General features: G+C 43.5%; 1 protein-coding gene across 1 annotated transcript in view; it reads left to right on the plus strand.

The window, feature by feature from the left end:
- The window catches only part of MAP3K15 (mitogen-activated protein kinase kinase kinase 15), a 148,650-nt gene that overhangs the window by 23,003 nt on the left and 109,716 nt on the right, over nucleotides 1–15,931 (plus strand). Inside the window, 1 exon segment of the mRNA XM_089904724.1 lies at nucleotides 8,637–8,776. Within this exon segment, the coding sequence (XP_089760850.1) occupies nucleotides 8,637–8,776 (140 nt within the window).

Genomic DNA, 15,931 nt, shown 5'->3' on the forward strand with positions numbered 1-15,931 from the left:
TAAAATAAAATAAAGTAATATAAAATAAAGTTATTAAAATAAAAAATAATTAGTAAAAAAAAATTTTAAGTAATTAAAAAGGAAAGAAAGAAGAGAGCAACCAAACCAAAAAACAAATCCACCAGTGATAACAAGTGCTAAAAACTATACTAAAAAACAAACAAAAATGGACTGACAGAACCCTAGGACAAATGGTAAAAGCAAAACTATATAGACAAAATCACACATAGAAGCATACATATACACGCTCACAAAAAGAGAAAAAGGGAAAAAAATATATATATCATTGTTCCCAAAGTCCACCTCCTCAATTTGGGTTGATTCATTGTCTATTCAGGTATTCCGCAGATGCAGGGTACATCAAGTTGATTGTGGAGATTTAATCCGCTGCTCCTGAGGCTGCTGGGAGAGATTTCCCTTTCTCTTCTTTGTTCGCACAGCTCCTGGGGTTCAGCTTTGAATGTGGCCCCGCCTCTGCATGTAGGTCGCCTGAGGGCATCTGTTCTTTGCTCAGAGAGGACGGGGTTAACAGAGTAGCTGCTTCGGGGGCTCTGGCTTACTCAGGCTGGTGGGAGGGAGGGGCACAGAGTGCAGGGCGAGCCTGCGGCGGCAGAGGCCAGCGTGATGTTGCACCAGCCTGAGGCGCGCTGTGCGTTCTCCCGGGAGAGTTGTCCGTGGATCACGCGACCCTGGCAGTGGCGGGCTGCACAGGCTCCCGGGAGGGACGGTGTGGAGAGTGACCTGTGCTTGCACACAGGCTTCTTGGTGGCAGCAGCAGCAGCCTTAGCATCTCATGCCCGTCTCTGGGGTCGGCGCTCATAGCCGCGGCTTGCGCCTGTCTCTGGAGCTCCTTTAAGCTGCGCTCTGAATCCCCTCTCCTCGCACACCAGGAAACAAAGAGGGAAGAAAAAGTCTCTTGCCTCTTCGGCAGCTCCAGACTTTTTCCCGGACTCCCTCCCGGCTAGCTGTGGCGCACTAGCCCCATTCAGGTTGTGTTCACGCCGCCAACCCCAGTCCTCTCCCTGGGATCCGACCTCCGAAGCCCGAGGCTCAGCACCCTGCCCATGCCCGCCCTGGCGGGTGAGCAGGGCTGGTGAGTGCCAGTTGGCACCAATCCTCCGTGCGGGAATCTCCCTGCTTTGCCCTCTGCACCTCTGTTGCTGCGCTCTCCTCCGTGTCTCTAAAGCTTCCCCTCAGCCACCCCCGCCCCCCGTCTGTCAGTTGAAGGGGCTTCCTAGTGTGTGGAAACTTTCCCTCCTTCACAGCTCCCTCCCACTGGTGCAGGTCCCATCCCTATTCTTTTGTCTCTGTTTATTCTTTTTTCTTGTGCCCTACCCAGGTACGTGGGGAGTTTCTTGCCTTTTGGGAGGTCTGAGGTCTTCTGCCAGTGTTCAGTAGGTGTTCTGTAGTAGTTGTTCCACACGTAGATGTATTTCTGACGTATTTGTGGGGAGGACGATGATCTCCGCGTCTTACTCTTCTGCCATCTTGAAGCCGTATTTTCTTCAGTTTGTTAATGTGGTGTATCACACTGATTGATTTGAGGATATTGAGGAATGCTTGCATCCCTGGGATTAATCCCACTTGGTCATAGTGTATGATCTTTTTAATGTATTGTTGGACTCGGTTTGGTGGTATTTTGTTGAGTATTTCTGCATCTCTGTTCATCAGTGATATTGGCCTGTAATTTTTTTTTTTCTTGTGGTATCTTTGTCTGGTTTTGGTATCCAGGTGATGGTTGCCTCATAGAATGAGCAGAGTTCCTTTCTCTGCAGTTTTTTGGAAGAGTTTCGCAAGGATAGCACTTACCTCTTCTCTAAATGTTTGATAGAATTCACCTGTGACGCCATCTGGTCTTGGACATTTGTTGGAAGCTTTTTTTTGTTTGTTTTATTTTCTTTATTATTATTATTTTTGGCTGCGTCGGGTCTTAGTTGAGGCATACGGGATCTTTCGTTGTGGCGTGTGCTCTTTATTATGGAGTGCGGGCTTCTCTCTAGTTGTGGAGTGCAGGTTTTCTCTCTCTAGTTGCGGCACACGGGCTGCAGGGCGCGTGGGCCGTTGTAGTTTGCAGTACGTGGGGTGTGTTGTTGAGGTGTGCGAGCTCAGTAGTTGTGGTGCCCAGGCTTAGTAGCCCTGCGGCATGTGGGATCTTAGTTCCCCGACCAGGGATCAAATCCCCGTGCCCTGCATTGGAAGGAGGATTCTATACCACTGGACTACCAGGGAAGTCCCTTTTGGAAGCTTTTAAATCACTGTTAAAATTTCAGTACTTGTGATTGGTCTGTTCATATTTTCTATTTCTTCCTGGTTCATTCTTGGAAGGTTGTATCTTTCTAGGAATTTGTCAGTTTCTTCTAGGTTACCCATTTTATTGGCATATAGTTGTTTGTAGTAGTCTCTTATGATCCTTTGTATTTCTGTGGTGTCAGTTGTAACTTCTCCTTTTTCATTTCTCATTTTATTGATTTGAGTTCTCGTTTTTTCTTGATGAGTCTGGCTAAAGGTTTGTCAATTTTGTTTGTCTTCTCAAAGAACCAGATTTTAGTTTCATTGATCTTTTCTGTTGTTTTCTTCATCTCTGTTTCATTTATTTCTGCTCAGATCTTTATGATTTCTTTCCTTCTACTAACTTTGGGTTTTGTTTTTTCTTCTTTCTTCAGTTGCTTTATGTGTAAGGTTAGGTCGTTTATTTGAGATTTTTCTTGTTTCCTAAGGTAGGCTCGTATCGCTGTAAACTTCCCTCTTCGAACTGCTTTTGCTGCATCCCATAGGTTTTGGACTGTTGTGTTCTCGTTGTCATTTGTCTCTAGGTATTTTTCGAATTCCTCTTTGATTTGTTCAGTGATCCATTGGTTGGTTAGTGGCATATTGTTTAGCCTCCATGTGTTGTATTTTTACAATTTTTGTCCTGTAATTGATTTCTAATTTCAAAGCATTGTGCTCGGAAAAGATACTTGATATGATTTCTGTTTCCTTAAATTTACTGAGGCTTGATTTGTGATCTGTCCTGGAGAATATTCCATGTGTGGTTGAGAAGAAAGTGTATTCTCCTGCTTTTGGATGGAATGCTCTATAAATATCACTTAAATCCATCTGGTCTAACATATCATTTAAGGCCTGTGTTTCCTTGTTGATTTTTTTGTCTGGATGATCTGTCCATTGGTGTAAGTGAGGTGTGAAAGTCCCCCACCATTGTGTTACTGTTGATTTCTCCTTTATGGCTGTTAGCATTTGCCTTACATATTGAGGTACTCCTGTGTTGGGTGCATATATATTTACAGTTGTTATCTTCCTGGATTGATCCCTTGATCATTGTTTATTGCCTGTCTTTGTCTCTTGTAGCATTCTTTATTTTAAAGTTTATTTTGTCTGATATGAGTATTGCTACTCCAGCTTTCTTTTGATTTCTATTTGCATGGAATACCTTTTTCCGTTCCCTCAGTTTCAGTCTGTATGTGTCCCTAGATCTGAAGTGGATCTCTTGTAGACAGCATATATACGGGTCTTGTTTTTGTATCCATTCAGCCAGTCTGTGTCTTTTGGTTGGAGCATTTAATCCATTTACGGTTAAGGTAATTATCAATAGGAACGTTCTTACTGCCATTTTGTTCATTGTTTTGGATTTGTTTTTCAAGGTCTTTTTTTTCTTCCCTTCGTCTTTTGTTCTCTTGTGATTTGATGTCTGTCTTTAGTATTGTGTTTAGATTGCTTTTTCTTTTTTGTATGTGTATGTATTGTAGATTTTTGGTTTGTGGTTCCCACGAGGTTTATTTTTTTAATATTTATTTAATTATTTAGGCTGCGCCAGGTCTTATTTGTGGCATGCAAGGTCTTTAGTTGCGGTATGTGGGCTCTTCGTTGCATCATGCCTGTGGGATCTAGTTCCCCGACCAGGGATCGAGGCCTGGCCCCCTGCATTGGGAGTGCGGAGTCTTAACAACTGGACCACTAGGGAAGTCCCTCCCATGAGGTTTTGATATAGCAGTGTGTATATGTACAAGATCGTTTTAAGTTGCTGGTCTCTTAATTTCAAGTGCACTTCCAATATCCTGCATTTGTACTCTCCTCTTCTCATGCTTGCTGGTTTTGATATCATATTTGTATGTGGATGATTTCCTACCTTTACTGTATGTTTGCCTTTATTGGTGAGCTTTACCATTTGTAATTTTCTTTTTTTTTTTTTTTTTTTTGTGGTATGTGGGCGTCTCACTGTCGTGGCCTCTCCCGTTGCGGAGCGCAGGCTCCGGACTCACAGGCCCAGCGGCCATGGCTCACGGGCCCAGCCGCTCCGCTGCACGTGGGATCCTCCCAGACCGGGGCGCGAACCCGCATCCCCTGCATCGGCAGGCGAACTCTCAACCACTGCGCCACCAGGGAAGCCCCATTTGTAATTTTCTTGATTCTCGTTTTGGCCTTTTTTTTTTTTCCACCTAGAGAAGTTCCTTTAGGATTTGTTGTAAAGCTGGTTTGGTGGTGCTGAATTCTCTTAGCTTTTGCTTGTCTGTAAAACTTTTGATTTCTCCGTTGAATCTGAATGAGAGCCTTGCTGGGTAGAATATTCTTGGTTGTAGGTTTTTCCCTTTCATCACTTTAAATATATCGTGCCACTCCCTTCTGGCCTGCAGAGTTTCTGCTGAAAAATCAGCTGATACCCTTATGGGGATTCCCTTGTATGTTACTTGTCACTTTTTCCTTTTTTTTTTTTTTGCTGTACACGGGCCTCTCACTGTTGTGGCCTCTCCCGCTGCGGAGCACAGGCTCCAGATGCGCAGGCTCAGCGGCCATGGCTCATGGGCCTAGCCGCTCCATGGCATGTGGGATTTTCCCAGACTGGGGCACGAACCTGTGTCCCCTGCATCGGCAGGCAGGCTCTCAACCACTGTGCCACCAGGGAAGCCCACTTTTCCCTTCTTGCTTTTAATATTTTTTCTTTGTCTTTAATTTTTGTCAGTTTGATTAATATGTGTGTCGGTGTGTTCCTCCTTGGTTTATCTTGTATGGGACTCTGCGCTTTCTGGACTTAAGCTGAATGTTTTCTTTCTCATGTTAGGGAAGTTTTTGGCTATAATCTCTTCAAATATTTTCTCAGGCCCTTTCTCTCTCTCTATTCCTACTGGGACACCTATGATGCAAATGTTGGTGCATTTAATGTTGTCCCAGAGGTCTCTGAGACCTCACTCAGAAGCTCAGGACTCTCACTCTTATGGGAGGACCTCTGCGATACAATTACCATCCAGTTTGTGGGTTGTCCATCTGGTGGGTATGGGATTTGATTATGTTCCGAAAGTGCCCTTCCTACCATCTCACTGTGGCTTCTTTTTTGTCTTTGAGTGTAAAAAGTCTTTTTTGGTAGCTTCCAGTCTTTTTTGTCAATGGTTGTTCAGCAGTTACTTGTGGTTTTGGTGCTGTTGTGAGAAGACAAGCTCAAGTCGGTCTCCTCCACCCCTTTTCCGGAACTCAATGGCTGTTATTAGCTTGGATGCTTGCTGCCTCTTTCCTCAGCGTGTGCTGGCCATCATCCCCCTGATATGGGTGTGCAGGCACAGCGGCCCTTGCGCGCTCCCGGGATTGGGGAGTACTCAGAGTGTTGTTGCAAAGATTAAGTAAGATGACGTGAAACTATCTTGCCCATTTTCCAGCAAACATGTCTTTGTTTCTGCCCTTTTTTCCTTAGCAGTTCACTGTGCCAAAGCTTTGCCCAACCATGCCTTTTGAATAGGATTTCCTTTCTGAGGTAGCGTGATAAAGTCCCGTGCTGTCCTCCTCAGGGCTGGAATCCAGCACGCGTCCAGCATTTCCCCCCCTGAGTCACTCAGTAGCCATCTTGCTTCAGTCTGTCCTGTTTTAATGAGACACCAAGAAAAATCTCCATCCCAACCCTCGGTGGAGCCACGGAGGGGCTCCTTAGTGGACGTGGTGAGGCGAGCGTACAGGTCTCAGCACAGAACATTGAGAGGGCAGAGGAAAGCAGGAACTCATGTCACCAGATTAAAATTTAATCTACTTGGCTACAAGCTACTCCACCAAGTTGCAGGTTTCCTGTGAAAATGGTCTGTATGAGTGGGGGCTGCAGTCCTTCACCCCTGCTCTGCCCCTTCCCACCACTCTCCTTTGCCTTCCTCCATTTGCTTCCTGTCCTTTGTTAACTAATTATAGAAGTCCCCAGGGCCTTGGAATTAGCATCTGTGTTGCCATTTCCTAATAACATCAGTAGGAAACACATTCTTTTTCATTTGAGAAGGTAATAGAGTCCAGGGAAAACTCATGTGGGCAGAACGTCTCATTTATTCAGCTGCAGTGTGGTTTCCACGCTGAGCAGATGTCTCTGGGGACCAGGTATCCATTTGAGATAAATTAACCAGGCTGGGTTGTAAAAAGCGTTTCCTCAGTATATACATTTGTCCTTTCTTGAGCAATAACCTCTAAAGGGTGAATTTGGATATGATAGTCTCCTGTTTAAGCCCTTCATGATTATTTTTTTAAATAATGATGAGACATTGATGCTATGGTTATTTGTTGTTTTTTTTTCTTTGAGTTCTTTTAACGAAACATACTGAAGTATTTGGAGATGAAATTATATGATACCGGGGATTTGTCTCAAAATTATGTGGAAGGGGATGGTGTGGTTGGCAGTAGAGATGAAACAAGGCTGGCTGAGTTGATAATTGTTGAGGGAAGTGGGGGCTACAGGGGTTTCATTATACTATTCTGTTTACTTTTACATATCTGTTTGTAATTTTCCATAATGAAAATAAAAAAACCGAAAAAACCCCCACACCCTTCCATAGGTTTCTCATTGTCTCAAGCTAGTGTCCAGCCCCCCTAACATGGCCTTCAGACGCCTTCACCTGTCTGGCACCTACTAACCCTTCCAGGTTCCTCTTCTTAGGTGTTCTGGTCCTGTGAAATGATTTGCAGTGGCCCCAACATGTACACGCCCCTGACCACTGGCTTGCACTTGCTGCCTTCTCTTCCTACAATGCTTTTTCCCTCCCTTTCCATCCGCCCATCCTCTCCCCAGTTTTCCTGCCTCATATGGACCCTCAGGCTCCAGACAGGTCACATGCTTTCAGCCTTCCCTGACTGCCCTCCAGCCGAGTGTGGGTTCGGTGCCCCCCCAGGGGTGCCTCTGTCACTGTTCCCCTCATCTTAGCCTTCCTTACCCTGATTCTAACCACTTCTTCCTTCCCGTCGCCTCCGTTGTATCAAGCATGGTTTTGAAGAAAGGGATTATGCCTTGTTCACACTTCTGTCCCTGGCACCAAGCACAGTGCCTGGCATAGAGCAGACAACCCATAAATTAGGGAATAAAAAGGCCCACCCAGGACTTGCCAAGGCTCGGTCTCAGGCCTCCCAGTGGTGCCTGGTGCTGATGTAGCATCTCTCTGCCTTTTTGTTTCTTCATGTCCCTATTCACCTCGCCTCTGTTCTGTTTCATTGGGATTTTCAGTAACTTCCTGTGGGGTCAGAGCAGCACAAGCATAAGTTTGGGCACTATTTCCCCAAATTTCTGCTGTACATCGTGGACAAAGTCCAGTCAAACTTGGAGCTCTGATACTCTCTTGAAAATGACTTGAAATGGTGTCCAATGCTACTAGGCAAATTTAAGTTTGTTCTTTATTGATGCTCTGTGTTGCCCCTCTGCTTTGTTGGTTTTTTTTTACATCTTCATTGGCATATAATTGCTTTACAATGGTGTGTTAGTTTCTGCTTTATAACAAAGTGACTCAGTTATACATATCCATATGTTCGCATATCTCTTCCCTCTTGTGTCTCCCTCCCTCCCACCCTCCCTATCCCACCCCTCTTTGATTAAAGTCTCTCTAGGACACAACTCCACGGGCATGTGATCTGTGCCGTCCAGTTGATGGTGACATATGAACCAGGAGCGTGGTGCGGGAATGTTCATTACAACAGTTTGAAATAGGAAGAGAAGAAATCATGTGCTGAAGTGAAAATGCATGAACTTAGAGCTAAACATACAAGTTGGTTGTTTCACACCAAAAACCAGCAAGTCAAAGAATATACACAGTATGATACTATTTATATAAAGTTCAAAGACATACAAAACTAAACAATATACTGTTTAGGAATTCATAATTATAATAATATATAATATGCGTATACAGATATATGCAGGGAACTGATAAATGCAGAGATCAGGATGGAGGCGTTCTCTGGGCAGGAGGGAGAGATGTGATTACGAGGAGGCATATGGAGCTCTGACAGTACAGATAGCGCTTTGTGTCTTGGGCTGCATGGTGGGTGCATGGTTTTTCATTTCATTATACTTAATACTTTATATATAAGCTAAATACATTCTTTGGATATGATAAATTTCCTAATAAAAATAACATTTAAAATAAATCCACCAGCAATTTTTAAGTGAGACTATGTTCTCAGCACTTTGAAGAAGGAAGAGTTTTTTGGTTTTTAGTTTTTATTCCTGTTCAGCTTTTCTTCTGAAGTTCATGGGGGTAATTTTAATCAAATCATTCCTTACTTCTGCTTTACCTGAAAGGCTGATGATAGAAATACAGATTGCAGCAGCTCCCCGTTGGCGATCATCGCAAAGTAGATTAAGTAGATCACCTCTCTCTCCCCTGACCTTGTCCCCTCCTTGTTCATCTCAGATGTTGCCGTGGTGGACATGAGCGATGTCTCCAGACAGCCTTCCCTCTTCTACCATCTTGGAGTCCGTGAAAGCTTTGACGTGGCCAATAATGTGATCCTGTACCACGACACCGATGCTGACGCTGCTCTTTCATTGAAGGTAAAGAGTATTGTTCACCTTCTCCTGAATACTTTGTTTTGGGAAAGCAGTATTGTGTGTTCATTTGAAATGTACATGTAACAGAGGAGGTTGGAGAAAAACAAGAAAGATTTGCTCCTGCAGTTCCTTCCTTCCCACCCCCAGGTTCTAGCTCACACAGGTGGCTTCCTGGCTTCTGTGTGAGCGTATGTGCTAGAGATGTGCGTTTGCAGGCAACTTGAATATTTCTAAGCTCAGTGGGGAGGTGAAGGCAGAAACTCCTGTTAGTTTCTGTTGAAGCAAACACAGCACTTTGAATCCTCTATTGGGCAATTTGATCCAAACCTGCACATTAAAAAAAAAAAAATCTCAACTTGGATAATAATAGGAAGACGTTTAACAGTTACCAAAATGGGTAGAAACGTTTAGCACAAATGTAATCAGTATTTAATCTGTCATTTTTTCTCCCCGGTTTAAAGCCAAGCAAACCTGAAAACTTGTGTGTTCATACACAGCTCAGTAATTATTGAGAATTTTTAAATGTATTTTTGCAAATTTGATACAAGCTTTTTTGGATAACAGTACTTTTAAAAATGCTCCTGTTTGTAAAATGTGGAGGTCAGATGTGAGTTGTTACAAAATTTAGCTAATATTAATATTGCTTAATATCTTAACATTAGTCAGGAAATCCTGGTCTATGTTAAATCATTTCAGGAATAAAAGATTAGTTTGTTTACAGCAGTGTTACTCAACCTTGACTGCACTTTAGAATCATTTGGGGGGTTTGTAAATATCGCAGTACCCAGGCCACACCAAGATCAATTATGTCACAATCTCTAGGGGATTTTTTTTTAACCTCCCAAATGTGCAGCCAGAGGTGAGAACCAGTGGTTCAGAGTTAGCTTTCATGGACGTCATTTCTAAATGTTCAGCTGCCTTAGCATTAAAAGTCACTAGTATATAAATGACACAATTTTGTGATGGCAAATTGGACATTTTTGTGTTTCTTAAGGTCTGATATTAACCAGATGTTTCTGGGTTCTGTAACAATTTGGGATTATTTCCTGGTAGAAATACTACCTATCTCAGATGTGTAACCTTTATGTGTTAATATATCACATACATCTTATATAGGTGTGTCCTCTCTCATCCTAGCACAGTGCTGTATTTTAAGAGTCATTCATGTGACAGTGGAAGAAGAAACTGTTTTGCTCTTATACTTTACGTTGTAAAATAGTTTCCCAAAAGGCTATAAACCAATCTAAATTACTTTAGATATTTAGATTTTTTTCTTTTACTGATATTCACTAAAGTGGTTATGCTTAGAAATATTTAGAATTAGAAGATGTGAAAGGGTAGATTATTAAGCTGTATTTTGATGAGAAACGTGAAACTAGAATGTATTTTTCCCCAATTCAATAAATTTTTTTGCTCATTTGTGCGTTAGTGAACTCCTCTGGAAAGTCCCGTGACCTAGATAAGTTTTAATTTTTAATGATATGGAAGAATACTTCCTAAAACAGAAATGGGTACTCAGTTATATCTGACACCAGAAGAAGCGATCTGCACTTGTCAGAAAATAGAAATCTCAGAACACATAAAACACATTTTACGGGGACAGCTGTTTAATTATGTTTTCTTTTTTCAGCAAATGGCTTGCAGCGCATAAATGATACAGTCAAGGACTGCATAACCATTATGCTAAGTTAACCGACTAAAACTGTTGTCATTGAGTTTGAGTTTGAAAATTCCTATAGTGAATATATATAAATATAATACCTATAGTGAGATGTCAGGAATCCTGTCAGCAACACCCCTTCTGTAGGAAGACTGACTTGGGCGGGGTGTGGCCTGCAGCTTTCACACTGATGACTCAAGAAATGGTTCCAGGCCCAAGGTTACCGTGGGCTGCCCATGCGCTTCACTGCTGTCACTGAGAAGGCGAGGTGCAGGGCATTCCGAGCCCCGAACTTGAATCTCAAAATATCTTTGGACAGAAGCATTGCCATTGCTATGGGAAAACCCTTATAACCATATATGTCCCCCAGGAATTCCAAAGCTAACCAATCATGATAAATTTTCCTTAGAACATGAATTTTACATTTCTTAGAGGCCCATTCTTCTTGAAGCTTTTTACAGGGGGAGGTTTCCAATGATTAACTCTTGCTCTAAGATGGGTGCCAGTTGATGGCATGGGGACAAAGTGCTTACTAGTGCTTATGGAAATTAACTGTTTTGGAAAAAAGCTATATTGATCCTATCTTTTCAGGATATAGTAACTCAAAAAAAGACAGTAAGTATTGTATTTTCAGGTTTTTAACTTTGTGAATGTAAACATATAAAATGCTTGCCTGAAAATCCCACAGATAGCCAAGTGATGTCTAATTGTACCTGTTGGTTGTGTTTCTAAGGGGGACACCTAGAAACCCCTACCCCTCAAGCTGCCAGCTGGATCAGCCCCACTCAGCTGCCCAGGGTGCAGGGCAGAGGGCAAGGTCAGGCAGGTGTACTTTTTCTTCGTTACACACTAGGACTTTGAGCCTGCAACCACCCGGCTGTCTTCTGAGCTGGGTCGGTGTTCCTATGGACCACCAGGATTCTTTCTGCTGGAGCCAGTGCCTCCATACTTCCCACCAAAGTTTCCCTCACAACAAAGAGACATGAACTTATACCGGAGTTAAGTTTGGAGCCTAGCCCAAAGTTCCCTGCCACGAGCTGAGAAGAAGCGGATGGAATTACACTTCTTTCCATTTATGTTCTTGAGTCTCCTGATTTGACTTAAAAGTTCCTGCAGTGACATAGTGATAACACCGTTTTGGTTTGACTTGTATCATGAAACCCTCCCCCACCCTAAAAACATTCAAATAAGATCATGTCCTTGGAAATAGTGCCACGGTTATCCTGTACCTTTGAATGCCCCCCCCCCCAAAAACCTGCCCATCCTCCGAGAAATTGTGACCTAGACTAAGGACAGTTCTTTCTTCCCTTTCCTTTGGCCCTCAGCCACTGACCCACCTAGAAGGGCAGAGCCTCTTGCCTCTTTCCAGTTGGAGTTCCCAGAGGGAGAGGGAGAAAAGGGCCCAGGAGGTAGAGGTCTCCCGAAGGCGCCCTCCGCAGGGGAGCCGGAGCGTGGCGTGACGCCCCCCCCTCCACAGAAGGTCCCACCCTGCAGCCACGGGGGTCCAGACTTCCCCAGGACCCAGGTAGGGCTCCCTGCCGGAGGTGGAAGCCTTGACTCTCCTCCCCCAAGCCCGAGGATGAAATTCTAGGAAGAAAACAAATACAGTTTATGTCATTACCACTGGAGTGTGGGTTTAAAAAGCTGACCTGAAAATAAGGCATCAAGGTGGTTTCCTTGGGAAAAGAACTGGGAAAATTTGTCGCTTCATTTTGTCCCATTTACATGCTAATACTGCCCACTTACGGGCTCTTTCCTGTTCTTTCTAGATCTTGATTTCTTAAATTACCTCCTTCTTGGAGACAGGAATCCAGTCAAAGGAGATTGGGCCTGAGGCTGGGAGGCACAGGGTGTAGTCCCGGCTCTGTCTCTTAGTAACTTCAGGCAGTCATTCCATCCCCCACCCCAATCCTCAGTGCCCTCGGCAGTAAAATGAAAAGGTTGAACTCTGGCGTTTCGTTCATAGATAACTTCCAGCACTCATTGTCCGTGTTCCATATTTGTTGTACAAGTGAAAAGACGTAACTTGGGTTTAATACAAGGAATGTCTAGGAAACAGTTATTCCTTAAAACAAGAATTACATTCAGGCAAGGTGCAAGGAAGAAAACTCTTTATTTTTACATCCTGACTGTTAGTTGTGTCAGAGTCTAGAAATCCTGTTCTCGGGGAGACTTAGTGCCATTCTGTTACCATTCTACTACATGCCCTCCCTTCTGGTATGTTCTCCCTTGTCTAAACACCCAGAAATTCCTTCACATTCTTGGTAATTCTACCGCAGCATCATTCTCCCTAGGCTTTTGTTTGTTTTGTTTGTTTTTTAGGAACAAACTTATTCTAAACGACTTGGCAATGAATCTCCCTGCTGTATTTGGCATTACTTTAGAATTCTGTGCCCAGGACTGGTTGTCATGCTTGATGGGGTATGAAAATTTAGAGCATTCAGGAGAACAAAATAAAGGACCAGAGGTGACTGGAAGGGTTGAAAATAGCACCTAAGAGGAAAAGTTGAAGGGAAGCAAACCTCAGGAGGTATTGTTCATGGTCATTTTCAAATGTTGTCCCTTTTCAGGAAGCAGGGAAGCTGTTACTTCTACTCCAGATGTCATGGAAGTAGGGCAAACTGAAAAAAGCTTGGGGTCAGCAGAATGGACATCTCACAAGTAATGGTGATTAAACATTGAAATAGAATGTCAAAGTAAATCAGCTGACATTTAAGAAGAGTTTGTTCACTTGTCGCCTCCATATGGATGGAGGTAATGCTGCTTGGAAGCAGGGGTATGGATCGTGTAACACCAGAGGTTTTGAGAGAGAATCTGATGAATTGTGGGTCTGTGATAATTGGATAGCTTTAAGAAAGAGAGATACAACATAGTTGTAGTTGGTGAATTATAAAGTCCTGTGAGTCAGGTACAGATTAAATGCCACACACTGAACATGCAGCTGGGTGCTTGAAGTGATTTATGAATATATGGAAACCAAGATGCTTTGAGATCTCTGTCTTCAGGTAGTATTTTATGTTTCTAGAATTGTGCCTGATAATGAATGGAACTCGGCTTCATTTGGTAGAGGGATAGTGTATTAGCCAGGGTTCTATAGAGTAGCAGTTCCCCAACCTTTTTGGCACCAGGGACCGGTTTCGTGGAAGACAGTTTTTCCACAGACCGGGGCAGGGGTGGTGGTTCAGGTGGTAATGTGAGTAATGGTTCAGGCAGTAATGCGAGTGATGGGGAGCGGTGGGGAGAAGTGGGGAGTGGCAGACGAAGCTTCACTCGCTTGCCTGCCGCTCACCTGCGTGGCTGCCTGGTTCCTAACAGGCCATGGACTGGTACCGGTCCGCGGCCCAGGGGTTGGGGACCCCTGTTCTAGAGAAACAGAGCTAATTGGAGATATAGAAAGAGGGAGATAGAGATATTTATTATGAGGAATTACCTCATGTAATTATGGAGGCTGAGAAGCCCAACAATCTACCATCTGCAGGCTGCAGACCCAGGAAAGCCAGTGGTGTAATTCGGTTTAAGTCCAAAGGCCTGAGAACCAGGGGAGCCGATGGTGTAGATCAGAGAAGATGAGATGAGGTGTCCCAGATCAAGCAGTTAGGCAGGAAAAAGAGGGCAAATTCCTCCTTCCTCTGCCTTGTGTCCTGGTCAGGCCTCGGTGGATTGGATGGTGCCCACCCACAGTGGGAAGGGCGGTCTACTTGACTGAGTCCACTGACCCAGATGCTGATCTCATTCAGAGGCACCCTCACAGACACACCCAGAAATAATGTTTAATCTGGGCACCCTGTGGCCGGTCAAGTTGACACACAAAAGTAGCCATCACAGATGGCTACATTTGCTGCCATTTCTAGGAGCAGTTGCTTTGCAGGGATGTAAAGTATGGGAAGCCAATCTCTAGGCTTTGGGCTGGACCAGACCTGCAGCCCTTCTCGGCCCTTCTGTACTTTGGCAACACAGTATCACCTTTTGTGCTCACCTCTTTTTCAGCTGATGCTCATAGCCTCGTGTTCCAGGGGGGTTTTTTAAACTCTTTATTTAGGTATAATTGACATACCGTAAAATGCACCTGTGTACACACAACTCAGTGATTTTTAAGAGTTGTGCAGCCGTCACTACAACCCAGTTTTAGAGCATTTCCATCACCCCAAAATACACTTGTTTCCAGACAATGCCTGTTCCCATCCCAGCCCCAAGCAACCACTAATTTGCTTTATGTGTTATAGATTTACCTTTTCAGGACTTTTCATAGAAATGGAAGGATACAATAATGTGGTCTTTTGCATCTGGTTTCTTTCACTTAGCATGATGTTTGTGAGGTTCACCCATGATGTAGCAAGTATCAGTAGTTCTTTTTTATTGCTGAAAAGTACTCTAGTGTATGGATGTTACACGTTGTATTTATATATTCCCCAGTTGATGGACATTTGGATTGTCTCCACTTTTTGGTTATTATTCATAATGTTGCTATAAACATTCAAGTACAAGTCTTTGTGTTGCAAATATGTCTTCATTCCTCTTGGGTAGATACCTAGGAATGGAATTGCTGGATCATATAGTAAATATATGTTTGACTTTGTAAGAAACCATCAAAATAATGTTCAAGGTGGCTGTACCGTTTTACATTTCCATCAGCAATGAGAGGTCTGGCTTCTTCACATCATCATCAATACTTGGTATTGTCTGTCTTTTTATTGTATCAATTTTAGTGAGTATGGAGTGGTATCCTATTGTCGTTTTGTATTTCCCGAGTGGGTAATGATGTTGAGCATCTTCTCATGTGCGTATTAGCCATTCTTAGTCTTTTTTTGGTGAAATGTCTATTCAAGTCTTTTGCTTATTTTTAGTTGGATTTTTTAGTCTTACTGTGGAGCTGTAGAGTTCTTTGTGTATTCTGGAAGCAAGGCTCTTATCAGAGACTTTATCAATTACTTCTTTTATGGCTCATGCTTTTGGTGTTCTATCTAAGAACTCTTAGCCTAACCCAAGGTCATGAAGAATTTACTCTTATGTTTCCTTTTAAAGTTTTATAGTTTTGGCTCTTACATTTATTTCTCTGACCCATTTTGAGGTAATTTTTGTGTCTGGTGTGAGGTAGGGGTCCAGCTTCTTTCTTTTGCATGTGGCTATCCAGATGTCCCAGCACCATTTCTTAAAAAGACTATTCCTGGGCTTCCCTGGTGGTGCAGTGGTTGAGAGTCTGCCTGCCGATGCAGGGGACACGGGTTCGTGCCCCAGTCTGGGAAGATCCCACATGCCACGGAGCGGCTGGGCCCATGAGCCATGGCCGCTGAACCTGCGCGTGCAGAGCCTGTGCTCCGCAACGGGAGAGGCCACAGCAGTGAGAGGCCGGCATACCACAAAAAAAAAAAAAAAAAAAAAAAGACTATTCCTTCCCCATTGAATTTTCTTGGCACCTTTGTCAGAACCAACTGATCATAAATGTAAGGGTTTGTTTCTGGACTTGAAATTCTATTCCATTGACCTGTATGTTTACCTTT

Source organism: Delphinapterus leucas, chromosome X, assembly GCF_059928025.1.
Source record: "Delphinapterus leucas isolate spDelLeu-1000000601 "Yukka" chromosome X, BTC_Dleu_Yukka2, whole genome shotgun sequence".
Taxonomy (NCBI): domain Eukaryota; kingdom Metazoa; phylum Chordata; class Mammalia; order Artiodactyla; family Monodontidae; genus Delphinapterus; species Delphinapterus leucas.